At 40.3% G+C, this 15,799-nt stretch overlaps 1 protein-coding gene across 4 annotated transcripts in view; it reads left to right on the top strand.

The window, feature by feature from the left end:
• The window catches only part of LOC115585114 (plexin-B1-like), a 73,806-nt gene extending 62,875 nt beyond the window's left edge, over positions 1-10,931 (top strand). For all 4 annotated transcript variants that reach the window (XM_030423237.1, XM_030423233.1, XM_030423235.1 and 1 more), the window contains 9 exons: positions 143-246; positions 435-519; positions 1,645-1,817; positions 3,762-3,922; positions 4,998-5,145; positions 5,675-5,739; positions 7,133-7,208; positions 7,431-7,505; positions 8,389-10,931. In XM_030423237.1, coding sequence (XP_030279097.1) covers positions 143-246; positions 435-519; positions 1,645-1,817; positions 3,762-3,922; positions 4,998-5,145; positions 5,675-5,739; positions 7,133-7,208; positions 7,431-7,505; positions 8,389-8,493 — 992 coding nt within the window. In that variant the 3' untranslated portion in view covers positions 8,494-10,931. The remainder of the gene's footprint in view (positions 1-142; positions 247-434; positions 520-1,644; positions 1,818-3,761; positions 3,923-4,997; positions 5,146-5,674; positions 5,740-7,132; positions 7,209-7,430; positions 7,506-8,388) is intronic.
• The last annotated feature ends 4,868 nt before the right edge of the window (positions 10,932-15,799 follow it).

Genomic DNA, 15,799 nt, shown 5'->3' with positions numbered 1-15,799 from the left:
TTTAGTAATAATGGGGATTATTATCATGATTACAATTTTCATCAGGGCTGCCATCTCCCATTGACGATGCATTTTAACATAAGACCCACCCAATAGCAATGATAATCAGTAACAAGAGGATGTTTAAACATTTTCTCTCTAGAATGGCGTGCAGGTGTTGCAGGTCACCTAATCCTATCAGATGAGGACCTGACGTCAGTGGTACAAGGCTCATGGAAGCGCCTTAATACACTGCAGCACTACAAGGTCAGAGCAAGTCACGCAAACACTAACTAACATACACACACACACACACACACACACACACACACACACATCAACCATGAATGTGCAGAATGCAGCTGTGAAAACTATCTAGACACGTAAAATTCTTGTAAATGCTTAAGGCAGTTTTTCCAAAGTTATACAGCCTGTGATAAAACTGTGTGATGCAGGTCCCTGATGGAGCAACAGTGGCCCTCGTCCCCAGGAACACCAAGCACCACCTCCATGACAGCCATGATTACATGCCTGGAGAAAGTGAGTGTCGTTTTTTTGTGGATTGTAAACACACTGAGGACATGCACAAATACATCATTTAGATATGAACAGGTAGGAACTTCAAGTAGCTTTTCACTGATTCAGATTTGCCAAAATGTAACTGAAACAAAACAAAGAAGCGTGCTGTAAAGATATGACGTATAACATTTCTGAATAAAATATCTGAAAAGGACAAACAACAGAAGTCGTGAAACAAGACTAAACATTACATGAATACAACTTTAATAAAACACCTTGTCTGTGAACATTTTTACCTGCGTAACATACGTAGATCGATAGAATTACATCAGCAGTGGTGTTTGTTTAACACTGAAGGCAGCAACTCACACGATCTCATTCTGCTTATTTCTTTGGTTTTGATCAGGACCCCTAGTGGCAGAAATTACTTTGCGGTACTAAGGAGACGGGGATATGAGGATCTGAAGTTAGGCAGCATCTTAAACATGTGAAATGGCCAACAGTGCTTTTTTCCAGATGTTTTTATACTTCAGAACAACTCTATATTCATCTTGGCCTCCTCCCATTACTGTTTATACACAGCCTCCAGTTTTTAAAGAAAAATCATGGAGTATTGGCAGATGCATCTCTGACTTCTATTTTTCCTCTGTTACCCCCTCATATTCTATCTCCGCCATTCATAATCAGCCAGACAGTTAGCACTAGCACAGATTTGATTTTATCTCAGTCATTTTTCTTTTCCTTTGTTGAAGGTATAAATCAGTGAAATGCAGACCAAGCTGTATTATTGAATTAATTGAAGTACATGATTAAAATATTATGTTATTTAATTTATTTTGTGAGCAGCTAAACATATATACATAGGGAATAAAAAAAAACAAATCAGTCTAGATGTTTTATAACAGCTTGTACATGTAAATACTGTGTAAGTGAATGTTGGTTAGTACATATATTATGCAGTCATGTGTTTCCTGACAGGCTGAACAGAGTCTAAATAAACAGCAGAGGTCGCTGTTTGACAGTGTATTGGTGCGTTATGTTGAAGCTGAGAGTTGGCAATAACAGCAGTTGTAAAACAGACAACAGCTGAGAAACAGACCCAGCCAACAGAAATATACTAATATCACTGTGGTCCCCTCCCACCAGAGACCCCAATGCTGGATGATGGGGAGGAGGGAGGAGTGAGGCTTTGGCATCTGGTGAAAGCCAGCGAGGAGTCGGAGCTGCCCAAGCACAGGAGAGGCAGTGTGAGGGAGAGGGGAGGCGAGAGGGCCAAGGCCATCCCCGAGATCTACCTCACACGACTGCTCTCCATGAAGGTAAAACACATGCTGCCCGGGCACTCGGTGTTGCATACTTCCGTGTACCGCAAATGTTAGACGGCCACATTCTTTAAATGAAACAATCCAAACAAACTGTGTTAAAACAGGCAGTATAGTAGACAATTTGGATGAACATGTTTTGTGTCTCAGCGGTGGATTCTCTGCGTTAGCTACACAAAGTATAAAGTGTATCGTCTTTTTACTTCTGGATAATCTTCCACACTTGACTCATGAGCCAGCTAACATTGCCAAGAGGCTGTTGCACCATGAAGAGTAACAGAGCTGCACTTTTATAGCGAGTAAAGCGCTCTGGTTAAATGGGTGTGAACATGGCAGCCTTCATGACTACGGCTTTGTGCTATTTTGAGCTTACATTTTCACAAAGAAACCATCATCAGTCTTGATCCAGTGTGAGTCTGCATTATTTAAAACAAATGAAATATTCATCTTCAATATATCCTGCAGATTTTTTCTCACAATAAACACATGTTTATTAGCATGGTGTTTGAAATGCAATACTCATGGCAGTATTATGTGTAGTATATTAGATGAGGAAAACTCTGAGTAGTGTAGTATGAATTTCCATCATGGCTCCACAGTTTAGTCACAGAATAGTTCAAGTGGTACAAAAACAGAAACGACAAACAGTCATTATCTGTACAGCGGTGACCGAGATATCCTGACATTAGTCTCTGGTATTGATTAAGCTCTAAAAACAGATGATCCTACATTTTTCATAATGCAACAGTATAGTGTATTTTGTTATAACTGGTCTGGTACGTGCCTGTGTTTTTTTAACCTCTTAGTGAATGCCCCCATTTTAAGGTTCTTTTTCCAAAACGACATACCGAAAAAAGCATGACAGCTCCCACATAGTTTGAGACTCAGGGATGTGCTTGATACCATTGGAAAGGTAACACCCTCAATTCAAATGTCAATAAACTGACTAAGATATAAGGGTTCAGGTATGTCTATGGACACAGCAGACACAATTAGGCCATAGCCACATGTCTCAGCTTGCCACACTCAAAATTTGAAGTCAAAAGACAAAAAAATTGATTTTTCACAATTTTTTTTTCTAAAGGCATGTCTGTGCGTTTTGCTTGGGTCCTTTTTTTTCCAAGAGCGCCTACTGAGAGTCAAAGGCTTATAACTTGAGAACCCCTTTACCTAGAAACATAATCTTGGTCTCAAATGAAAGCTAAGTACCCTGGGGTTTCTTGCTTGTTTGACAATTGTAGCTAGTTTTGGGTAAAATGACATGGATATTCCCATTCTATGGACTCTTGGCGAACTATGAAAAAAAAATTGTGGCATGACGTTGTAGCTGTGGAAAAAGGGAACACTCCGAAGGTATGTAGGCATTCTTGCTTCTTGCGGTAGAGGGCTCTTTCTAATGTTGTGTCATGGTGAGTTTAGAAGGCTATTACATGGTCTGGAAATAACTTTTTTCCTTTGTGTTTGGGCTTAAAATAATCACGACAGTCTCAGCTTTACAACAGCGAGTATATACTGTTAAGATCTGATGCTTAAAACTATTAGCAAAAAAACTACCAGTTTTTACAAAGGGTGTTCGTTTAGTGAAGGGTGTTCCTATGTTGGAACAGTGTTCCTTAAGGGGTTAACTTCCATGTAAAAAGGTCCTAGTGTCAAATGGTGGCGTCTTTTGAATGTGTGAAATCATGTGACAAAACAAAGAGTATTCAGAAGGTGATGGAACATAAACATATGGACAGTAAGACAAAGAAGACGCAATGATTACGACACAAATACATGTACCAGTACACCCCTAGTTATTACGTGTGACAATATGCAGGTTAGTGTATGGAGTAAGGATTATGGAATGTGCTGGGAGAGAAACAAATGAGCAGATAACCACCGTGAGCTTGATTGTGTAAATATGTGGTTTATTTATCAGTTTCACTGTGTGCTCTGTCTCAGGGAACACTGCAGAAGTTTGTGGATGATTTATTCACCGCCATCCTCAGCACCAGTCGCCCTGTACCTCTGGCTGTTAAATACTTTTTCGACTTGTTGGATGAGCAGGCTCTGCAGCACAACATCACTGACCCTGAGACCATCCACATCTGGAAGACCAACAGGTAATTGGCCATCAGCCGCAGCGGCAGCTCACAAATGGTTTAGATGTGAGAAGACAGGGATGGAAGCCAGAAATGGGTCACGGGCCAACTTCTGGTGGGCCGCCATGTGAGAAGATATGTAAACATACTTCAAGGGAAATTTCATCTGACGGTTTAAGAACGTCATGCGCCAGCAAAGCATGCCAACGCAGAACATATGGACAGCAGTTGAACGTGTATTTCTACACTGACGTGATGTTACGATTCATGTGAAATGCCATAACTTTATGATACAATACCAAAAACATCTCTGAAGGAGTTCCTGGTAAATATGAGGTCATACGGACGGTAAAGTAACTCATTTATAGGATTGTTTTTCCCTCCATCATCCTGCATCATCATTGCTACATGAACCAACTTGGCAAAATCAAATTCAAGTGACCGACAGCCAATCATCCTGCAATGAAACACACTCCATTTATTTCTCACTTTTTTAGTTTTACTTGCCACTCAAGGACAACACAAGTCAGCATTCACCCTTTCACACACAAATTCACACACCGGTGGCAGAGGTTACTACGAAACATTCGTACGCATACTCACACATCGATGGAGCAGCCACCGGGAGCAATTTGCGGTTCAGTATCTGGTCCAAGGACACTTGTGCATGTAGAGGGGCTGGGGATCGACCACTGACCTTCCCATTATTGGACGAACCGCTCTCCCTCCTGAGCCACAGCCACTCTCACCCTGCTGCTGACTCAACTCCTTTTCAGTTTTTATCAATTTATTGGGGGAATTCCAAACACTCACATGCTAACACACATATACAGTACACATTACCAAGAGGACAACTTAATCTTGCATGAATACATTTTTATGATATATTTATGTTAGGGATGTTTTTCAATTTCTTTTGTGTATGAAGATGAGAGAAAACTATAAATGATTGATTGAATCACATATCTACTCTTATGAAATAATGTGGTTAGTTTGCTTTGCTTTCAAACAATAAACTTCACCAGAAGCATCTTGGAATCAGGTATTTATACATCTTTGTTAACATGTGCATCGACTTTCTTCTCCGTCCATACAGTTTGCCCCTGCGCTTCTGGATCAATATCCTGAAGAACCCACAGTTCATCTTTGACGTGCAGACCTCCGACCACGTGGATGCCGTGCTGTCCGTCATCGCCCAGACCTTCATGGATTCCTGCACCATCGCTGACCACAAGCTGGGACGGGTGAGCTAATCACTTTAAAGGCACTGCCAATAATACAGAATCCTGTTTCTCTGTATCACTAGAGCTCTGCCACTAAACTAATCAAAAAGCACTATACGAGGCACTATGGGGGAAATGATGTCAGTAGTGTATCAGTACAACAACATGACTACATACAGTACATTCACAACACATTTCTATATGTCCATGATAAGGGAAGTGATGGGAGTGTGAGTTCATTTACTGTATGTTGATGACTCGCACTGTACATAATAATAACAACAAAGACAGCAATAAAGACAATAATAAAAAAATATGCTGATGATTACAATTATGATCATTATTAATGTTGATGATACTAAATCTATGATTATTGTTATAAACTACAAATTGGGATTTGTAATATAAATCATCTCATATTAGGGCAGTGGCTGTAATGAGCCCTCATGCTGGGTTTTGTACCTGATGGATGGTTCTATCACGCACGCTTCGTATGACCCGTCTTAAGTGATATTCAGGACACGTCTCTCCATTTGTCTCCCCTGCACAGGACTCTCCCATCAACAAGTTGCTGTACGCCAGAGACATCCCGCGCTACAAACAGATGGTGGAGAGGTAAGAATATGGCAGCCAGTTGCCCCACTGACCCCCAGGCACAAAAAACACTGGAGGAGAGAGAAGTGAGCGAGGGGGGGGGAGGGAAGGAGAGAGGGAGCGAGGCCGAGGACAATCTGTCAGCGGCAGACAGAGGGTAGACTGAGCCTGCGAGGCTTCCTTGCATGGATGGTCTGAGAGCAGACTGCTACACTTACTACTGTCTGCTGCACATTAAACCCTGCAGATTACACTGGTGATGGATTAAAGCTTCACTAGGTTTGATTTGTATGTAACACATACGCCTGTTTCATGAGCTTTATTAGTGTAATGTACATTAAAAAGGATAAGTGCTGCAGAAAACTCTTCTATACTGTGGTCTCTAGAAATAAAGAGCAGAGACAGTAAACCTCTCTTAAGGATGGTAAACATGATTGTTGACATCAGCAACAATAGTTTTTTCAAACTCAACTCGCAAAAGTGCATGAAGGGAGTCTGGGAATTGTCTACATTGGCGACAAAGAAGTAGCATATTTTGGTACCTGTTTACTGTATTTGTAAAAAAAAGTTGACGTGTTTACGATCATTAAAGTGTCGTGATCTTTGGGAAATGTAATGTAAATGGTGATATCATTTAAAACAATGTGTTCAAACAGCTGCTAAATGTTATTGCAAGGAAGGAAACAACTTAAAGTGTTGCATTTAATGGCGACTTTAAAGATATGAATCATTTAGAATTTATCAGCGACAGCAGTCACAGCTTTTATAAAGTTTTTCCTCACTCGACAACTCTCAAAATAGCAAGAAATAGACAGAGCTTTTGACTTTAGACCAGCTTTTTGTTGGTCCATGGCGCCGTAGCTCTCTCCTACATCAAGATAGCAATCCGCCATCAGTGCGCCTGACCACATCTCATTTTAAGACCAGCATACCCAGGGGTGCACATGTGGGCACAGGTACATTTGCTATTTACACGACGTTGGCAGTGGACGTGAAAACACTTTGCTGGGCGCCACTTTGCACCAAGCGTAAGATAGAGCACTGAGTTGTAATCGCAGTAATGGCGACATAATTAGATGGCACAAGTAGCACTCAGTATTAACTGATGCAGTGGTGTTGGTCTGTGCGAGTCTTGATCCTTGTGAACACATCCTCTGCTGTAAGAAGAATAACTCTGCTCATCATACACGTTTACCACTATTCTGTTTGAATTACAGCCACTTAACATCAGACTATCTGTACATACAGTACATATTCTCTGTGCAGTCTGCTGTCAGGATGAGCTGAAGCCGCTTTTTATAACAGCTGCTGTAAAATACTACCATGAAGGGATTCAAGAACCTTAATGCAATTTATTTCCTTAAATTCTACTGCAGTTCTTTCTCTTCAGTGCTCTTTCCTCCTCTCTCTCCAGGTACTATGCAGACATCCGTCAGACCATCTCCGCCAGTGACCAGGAGATGAACTCGGCTCTAGCAGAACTCTCTCGCGTACGTTACCCGCTCTTGTTTTCCCATTTTGCAAAAATAAGTTTTTTTTTAAGGCAAAGGATGAACACAAATCATTTCAGGACCTGGAATCCCACCATCTGGGTGGGTGCCTAACATGCTAGCTGTGGAGTTTGTAATAAAATATGAATGGCCACCGATGCAGTTTTAACAGCCCGCCCACTGACGTTTCCTCACCTCTCTATTTTTATTCTCCCCAAACAGAATTACACTGCTGAGGTCAACTGCCTCGTGGCTTTACATGAGCTGTACAAGTACATCAACAAATACTATGATCAAGTGAGTATAACCAAAGTACAAAAACATCACAGTTGGGTTGTATGATATGATTTGCTGTGGTTTAAATGCATCTGGATGCATGTGCAATCATTCCTTTCTGACATTTTTTTTTCCTGCTCGAAAATGCAAGAATCACCCAACTTGCATGTTTCACTTAGCTCTGCTTCACATGTTATGTTGCTCTGAATTTGACAGTCCCCGGCAGATTCTGTCAGCTATAGCAAGGTAGCTATTAAAGGTATCATTAAGTTGATGTGTAGGTCAAAAACACTTTAACAGCCTGACATTTTATGTTCCCAAGCCACAGCAATTTTGTGAAAGAGGTCTCAAATATGCACATGTTGGCTACATACATATTGGGTTAAAAAAGTGAGGCTAATGCTAAATGTTCCAGACCAAAAGTTGGCTTCCTCATTAGTTATATAAATGAGGCTGCTTAGCCAACAATATGTGTTCATTTTTAATGTTACAAGAGAAAGGGCTTTTAGGATGACGACTAGCCAATTTTTATGATGAAGCTATTGCTAATCCTCTGTAACATTAGCTCGTTAGAGGAACGACAGAAATGCTAATATTACCCCAAACTCTTATAATATCCAGGACCAGCTTCCACACAGTGATCAGATACATTTTTATTTAGTCTGTAGCCCCACAAACTAATGTAGTTGGTGTATAATGTCCTTCTCAGTTATCGCTGTAAGCTAATCATGACAACAATCATAGTTTACATTAGCGCAGACAAATACCTGGTTGAATGCATTCCTTACAGATCTCCTGTATCTAGTTATAGTTGCTGTTAGCAAATGGTCAGTTATGTTGATGTCCCCAAAAGTTCCAGTACAATTCTAATGATTATTATCCAACTTCTTCTTTCTTCCGTCAGATTATCACAGCCCTGGAAGAAGACCCCACAGCCCAGAAGATGCAGCTCGGTTACAGGCTCCAACAGATTGCAGCTGCTGTAGAAAACAAAGTCACAGACCTATGACCTCAAGGATGCTACAGATCTTTCCTTTAACCTTAAAGCAGAGGACAATAATGGAATAAAGTTCCATCTCCTGGAGAAAAAAAGCAAAGTTTTTTCTTCTTTTTTAAGGACAAAGGAACAATGTGACACATACTGTGATTTTTGCTGTCATTCCGGCAGACTGATTTTTAGTGAAGGGAGACATTTTTCTCCAGGATCACCGACACTGGCCGTGTTTTCTGTCCCGTATCCAGGAGGGCATAGAAAGACTCCCTTGACATTTCCACAGGTCCCGACACTGGGAGTGGAATGACACTGCTCTGAGGGTGAACAAAGAGAAAATGTGAAATGAAGCACATCAGAATAAAGGAACCTGCTCTGAACTGACACCTCTCACAAGGATCTCCCATGTTGGATTCCAACTAAAGGGAGACATGATATGAAAAGAGATCTTTTTGTTCTTCCTTCATATCGCAGTGGGACTTGAAGATTTGTTTTTTTGTTTGTTTTTTGGACAAACTGCACAGAACATTCCTGCAAGTTTACAACTACACTGAGTAGTCTTCTGCTGAGGCATTGATGCTGGATGAAGGAACGGTGAACAAAGAGTAAAAGGGAACAGGAGGATTTTTCTGTTGACAGCCGTGGACGTGATGTCCAAAGTCTTACATAAAGGACAAACCAACAGATACTGTCACTGTCAAAGTGCTGTGGAGGCCCAGGCAACCGCTCGTCGTGTTGGAAGGACGTTTTTTCGATTCTGCTTTTAACTTCCTTAAATCATTCGACCAAGTCTTACTCTGAAGTTTAATTAGTTTTTACTGGACAGTTTGTCGTTCTGTGGAAACAATTTCCCGAGACAGGCTTTCGTTTTCATCTTTTTTTTTTCGCTTGCCATCACTGCAATTTGTAGATGCCGCCTCATGTAGTTTGAACTGAAAACCAGTGTTTTGTAAAGTTGTTGATTTTAAAATGAATACTGACAGCCTGCTTTCTGCTCATGATGACCTACAGTTATTGTGAATGTTCCTCTGCTTTGGCAATGTTTCGCGAAATGTTTATATCGGTTTTGTAAAAACAAATGTTACTTTTAGATGTATTGCCCGAGACAATTTGGCAGAGCCACTTATCGCTAACACGTTAACTGATCCGTCCTCAAGAAAACCATGAAAGTAAAACCTTCTATAAAACTGTAACTACATGTAGACGAAAGCCATAATAGCACTACTGTAATGTACTAATTCAGTGATGATCCTGTCACATGTGAAAGACCAAGCCCAACTTACGAGGAAGTAAATGCACAAATACATGAATTGAGGAAAATCTAGAGAATTAATTCTACATAATTAAATTTATGTTTGGAGCCATTTCAGGATTTATTTCCCTTCAGTGTGGTGTGACAGCCCTCACAGGTCATGACTCCTGAGATGAATAATCCAGAATTAATTTACTACATTTCTTACAGTTAGTTCTCATATATATGTGCATTTTTTTAGATTTATTTGAATTGCTTTTTTTTTTCTTCTTTTATTTAAGTCAGGTTTGATCTTCCCTATTTCTGAGATGTTTTGGCCATTTTCTACACAATTCTTTTGTTTTGTTTTGCGATTTACAACTTTTTTTCATTAAGCCAGGACTCCAGCGAATTGTTATCCCTTCCTGGTTTTCTCTTGTTCTGAGTCTTGTTCTGTTGTTGAGCTCCACCTGTAAATTTTTCTATAGCCTTGTTTCAGGCTGACGGATATGGAGGAAAACTGCTGCCTCCACCTGATGGTCAGAGCGGGATCTTGTTTACCTTCCTCTTCTGTCAGCGTTCAAATCAAACGGTATGATCAATGAACGAAGGTGCCCGTGTTCCCCGTCGCTCTGTAATGCCACATGCGAAAGTCTTTTACTAGTTTTTTTCCAATTTAATTTATTTTTAATTTATTTTAATTCATATGTCGGATATTTTTTTCTGACATAAAAAAATAACAGTGGAAATATCCCTCCCAGTCAGATGTTGCATCTGCGTCGTTTTAAAGAAAACTGAGCGCCTTTGTCAGTTTTCTACCTTTTCACGCTTCTTTTTAACCGTTGATTTCCTCTCGAGATAGTCGTGAGTCACTGCAAGTCAAAATCACGTTCACAGACTTTAAATCCTGATGCAGTTCAACTCTCTTCTTTTATATTTTACATCCATTTTAGAGGCAATAGTGGAAATCTGATTTTTAATGTTGCGAGTGATTATTCTGTACATTCAAAAAAAAAACAAAAAAACAACATTCTTTGTCAGGGACATTAGTGTTGCTTGTGGCTTACTTGTGTATGCAGAGCTCCGTTCTGATGTTTGACCATTATCCTGTACATACCTTACTGCTTTTAAGTAATCCTGACTTTAGTGTTCTCTGACTAATTGATAGGATGAACCTAACAACAACTTTAATGTGTTGCAATAAAGTGGTCCCGGTGTTTAATAATGTCTGAAGTCATTGCTGTTACTTATATTTATAGTTATATAGTGGATTCCGAATATTATTTCTACAGCAAAGAAAGTGTTTATGTGTTGAACAATCATAACAACTGGTCCTTGTTTATTCATTTGCGCTTCTATCATACATTTGACACTGTTGATGCAGTTCAGATAGTTGAAATCATTTGAATCAACACATTTTGACTGAAGTAGTAATCATGTAAATAATTTCCATTGTATGTTTATCATGGCCAAAATAATTCTATAGATTCTGATATCTACAGAAAATGTACGCAGCTCCAACACTGGACGGCCAACTTTTTTTAGAAGTGTGCAGAGTCGTCGTCCGTCATTCGCTAACATGGTTTTGCAGCTACCTAGCTAGTTGTTGCATTTTCTCCTGCTCAACCATCTAAAAACTATACTATTTCCCTGAGACATGACTGTTGCTGTCCACTGTCGCAAAGACGGTGTTAGCAACATGGCTACCACCAGCAGCCTGGCAACTGAAAGAATCCCAATTCAGTAGGCAGGAAGGACTCAATGTCTTTTCAAATTAGTTTGGAAAAAAATCCAAATCTACTACTCTTCATTTTTGTACTACGAAACTTCACTTAACTTTCCATCAGCATGAGGCTGAGGAGATTATACTGAATTTTCAATTTTAGGTGAACTTATCTTTTAAGTCTTGAAACTAAAAATGACATGCCTCAATAGAATCTAACCATTATTAGCGGTAATAGGTAGCACTGGGTTGCTGACTGGCTGCAAATGAGTTCTATACCATAAAAAGGGCCAATCAAAAAAAGATTTGACTGCAATAAACTTTGGAAAGACACTTTTGTCATTAGCAAGTAGCAAGTATTCCAGATTATACAATGACATGACTGGTTTGCTAGCTAATCATGTTAGCTAGCATACTGTCAAATTATATTTACTGTTTGTCAACCGTACACAATGTTATTGACTTTGAATCTTGCTAGCATAGCGTTAGCTTTCTGGCTCATGGCTGAGCGGACTAGAATATCTCCCGTTGCCAAGTCGTATCTATGATCCGTCCTATTTACTGGAGGAGTGAACAACCTCTCCGTTGCATAAGAATCTGACGGGAGAGTAATGACTGTTCCAGGTATTAGTCAAACCCTCAGGCGTTACCAGGGAAACGTAGTTATGGCTTGTGAAAAACTTTATATTTTGATTGTAAAACGCATGAAAATGTAAATTAATGGTCCGAATTTTTTTTCTTTGGCAAGTGACCATGGTATAAGCGGGATAATGCCCTTCGAGGTGTCCATAAACAGGAGTTATAGGCCTCCGCGTCGTCCATTAACTCCTGTTTATGGACACCTCGTCGGGCATTATCCCTTACCTAACTCCCTGATTGTTGACGCTGATAACTGCACACGTCTGATGGCATATTTATTGCTTCCTGTCACTGGTGAGCCAGGCCGGGGACGCCATGTTTGGACATCCTCTCTCTCAGTAGCCTTATAAATGCAAGAGTATGAACAGCTGTCACACACAGCTGGTGACGCTCGACCATCCTAAACTATTCAAGTTCCACGTCATGTTTCGCCTAGAGACGGTTAAAAGTTCAGAGTGTCAGAAGACTGTCAGGAAAACCGTAACGGCCGCACATTCATCCACCGCCCAACGTGCTAACATCAGGGGATAACTGTTCTCTTTCTCTTGTGTCTGCAGGGTGATGAAACCTCAGATCTGTTTTGGATTGTGTGTGTGTGCGTTAAAGTGCCAAACTGAGGACAAGCAGGATCAGTGTGTGTCTTAAATTAGCAGCATCGTAGAATGAATGCAGGTCACGTTACCCTCTGTGGTGGGGGTAGAGGGTGGGAGGTCGTATAGGCCAAACAGAAGGTCAGTCAGAGTGTGTGTCTGCATGTGTAAGCATTACATTACATTTTATTTACGTAGCATATGAGGCATATGAAAATGTGTGTTCTCTGCAACTCATGATTTTTGATCATCCCCTTTTAATCTATTAATTGTTCGGTCTATAGAAAGGCAGAAAATGCTCGTCACAATTTCAGCAGCAAATCTTAAGATTTAAAGGAACAGTTCACCCTTTTAAAATGTAAATAAAACATGTTCTCAAATGTAAATTAACCAATTGAAAAAAAACCATAATCCTGGTGCAATCCTAGTGTCTGAAAGGCCTTTATTGGGTGAACTGTTTGTTCAAGATGATTCAAAGGTTTTTATTTGTCACATACTCATACAGGATGCGCAGTGAAATGTTTTTGTGACATGTACTGTACTTCTGTGCTCAACTGAAGTAAAAAAATACAAAATACAATAGAATTCAATAAAATACAATAAAGGTTTTAGCGGAAGTTATGATTAAGTTATGGTTATGGCTAATTTACATGTGCAATAGTAATGAAATCAATGTGCAAAAGTTATGAATGAAAAATATTTTAAGAGATATATGTTAAAACTAGATTGACAGGCAGATGTACAAATGTTAAAGTTCAATATGGCTGGGTTAAAAGTGTTCAGAGTGCGGAGTTCAGGGCTCTGATTGCCGCATGGAAAAAACTGTAAGCCTAAAATGTAAAGTGTTTGTCACTAAGATAACGAAGTGATTATCAAAGTGGTTGCACATATTTTTGGTTTCCTTTCGCTCGTTGTGACTCTGCCGGTGGAGTTATAGGCTGCTGTGTGTGGCTGCTCCACCAACACCAACTAGAAAAGTGGTGTCAAACTGATCCAGTAAAGGGCCGTGTGGCTGCAGGTTTTCATTCCAACCAAGCAAGAACACACCTGATTCAGGTGTGTTCTTGCTTGGTTGGAATGATTCAGGTGTGTTCTTGCTTGGTTGGAATGAAAACCTGCAGCCACACGGCCCTTTACTGGATCAGTTTGACACCACTGAACTAGAGTGATTTATTTGTGGTTTGAGGAACTTGTAAACACGGTAACAAGAAGATGAATCATCAGCCAGCTGCCCTCACACCTTATTATGTTTCGGCGTTCATGACGAGTGCCTGATTATTTCATGAACGCCAATGTACGGTGAAGCTCCCGAGGTTAAACTGGAACAAAAATAACGCCTCGATGTAAACTATTGTATCAGCTGATATTTATCCCCCTACTAACCCAGTTATCTAGATCCATGCAGGTGCTGTTATGGTGTCTCTCAGCACACACACACACACACACACACACACACACACACACACGAGAGCTTCATGCTCCTGTGGGAAGTGTCTGATTACAGCTCTTTGAGAATGGAAAGTAGTGGCAGCCAGCACAGGCTTTGGAGCGTAAGACTGGACTGACATTAGACAGTGACAGCAGGACACAGGAGGGCTGAAGCACCTGCACTCTCTAATGCAATCCAACCACCACCACCACTACTACTCCTACTGTGATGAAGCTTCCAGTGTTCAGCTCCTTTTGAAACTTCAGTATCAGAGAGGTTGGCCGAACACCGCCGACAGTAGTCTCACAGAGGACCAAGTTCTGTAGTCGAATTCACGACTTTCTGTCCAAATGGAAACAAACTCTGAGCATTCAAAGCTCCACAGAGGTGAAGGCGCGTTGCGAGGCTGCGCTCACGTCAAGTCCTCCACTGTCTCTGCTTCAGTCGGATGTAAATAGTTGAAAAAGCTGCTGCGTGCGTTCTCCCTGGCTCCATCCTCACCAGCCTCCACCCGCAGTGTCCTGTAAACTGTTTTTAGAGAACTGGTTTCACATTTTCAGGCATTTTTCAGGTTTTTTTGCCTGGAGTTAGATGAAAGAGTGCATTCCTTTCTCATATCAGTATTCACTAAATATAAAGACCAGAGCGAGCAGATGATTAGCTTAGCGAGAAGCCTGAAAGAAAGGGGAGATCACAAGCTTGGCGCTGTCCAAATGTAAATGAATCGCATATTTTACTGATTATTAATTTCTTTCGTTTTGTTACGTGGCATCACTGTGGAACTACTTTGAGGAAGTCACGGTCCTGGCCAGGAAAAATTCCCCCGGACAATTCCTTTTTTTACTTGCTTTTATACAAAGCTGAGCGTCCTGTATCATAATTAAAGGGTTCACCACTGAACACTGCACTCCAATTACACTGTCAGACTCATGATGAACAGTTTAAAGATATTCTATGAAGCGATCTGTTTTAAAACGTCTGACATTCTTTGGTCTTTGCTATAGATTTCTGTACTTACGTGATTCTGAATGTTTCCAACAATGTTCAAACCCCGAGAAACCCACGATAACTCAAAGTAACAGTGCACTTCATCAGGTCACTGATGCTGATTGTGGGTGAGGGAAGTCTGCAAACAAGAATGAACATAAGATGTGCCTGAGCCAGGTAGATTTGCTTGTTGCTAAAAGGTGTATTAACCGCCAGCAAAGCAAGTTTGACCCAAACGGCCTGATTACTTTAGTACATTAGCTGTGAGCTAATGTTAGCCAGTGTGTGTGTGTGTGTGTGTGTTTAAATTATATATAAGCAATATTCACCAGTGTCTCTTTTCTACGGAAGAGGATTAGGGCCACATGTGAATTTTATTTTTAGTTCTGACTTTAAAGTCAGAATTCTGAGAAAAAATTCTGAATTCTGAGATTAAAGTCAGAATTCTGACTTTTTTCTCAGAATTCTGAGAATAAAGTCAGAAGTCTGCACATGTAAATTTTTTTTGAGTTCTGACTTTAATCTCAGAATTCTGAGAAAAAAGTCAGAATTCTGACTTTAATCTCAGAATTCTGAGAAAAAAGTCAGAATTCTGACTTTAATCTCAGAATTCTGACTTTTTTCTCAGAATTCTGACTTTAATCTCAGAATTCTGACTTAAAAGTCAGAGCTAAAAAAAAAATTCACATGTGGCCCTAATCCTCTTCCGTACTTTTCTTTCCCCC

This window comes from Sparus aurata, chromosome 7 (assembly GCF_900880675.1).
Source record: "Sparus aurata chromosome 7, fSpaAur1.1, whole genome shotgun sequence".
Classification (NCBI taxonomy): Eukaryota; Metazoa; Chordata; class Actinopteri; order Spariformes; family Sparidae; genus Sparus; species Sparus aurata.
This window is presented reverse-complemented; position numbering and strand designations above follow the sequence as displayed.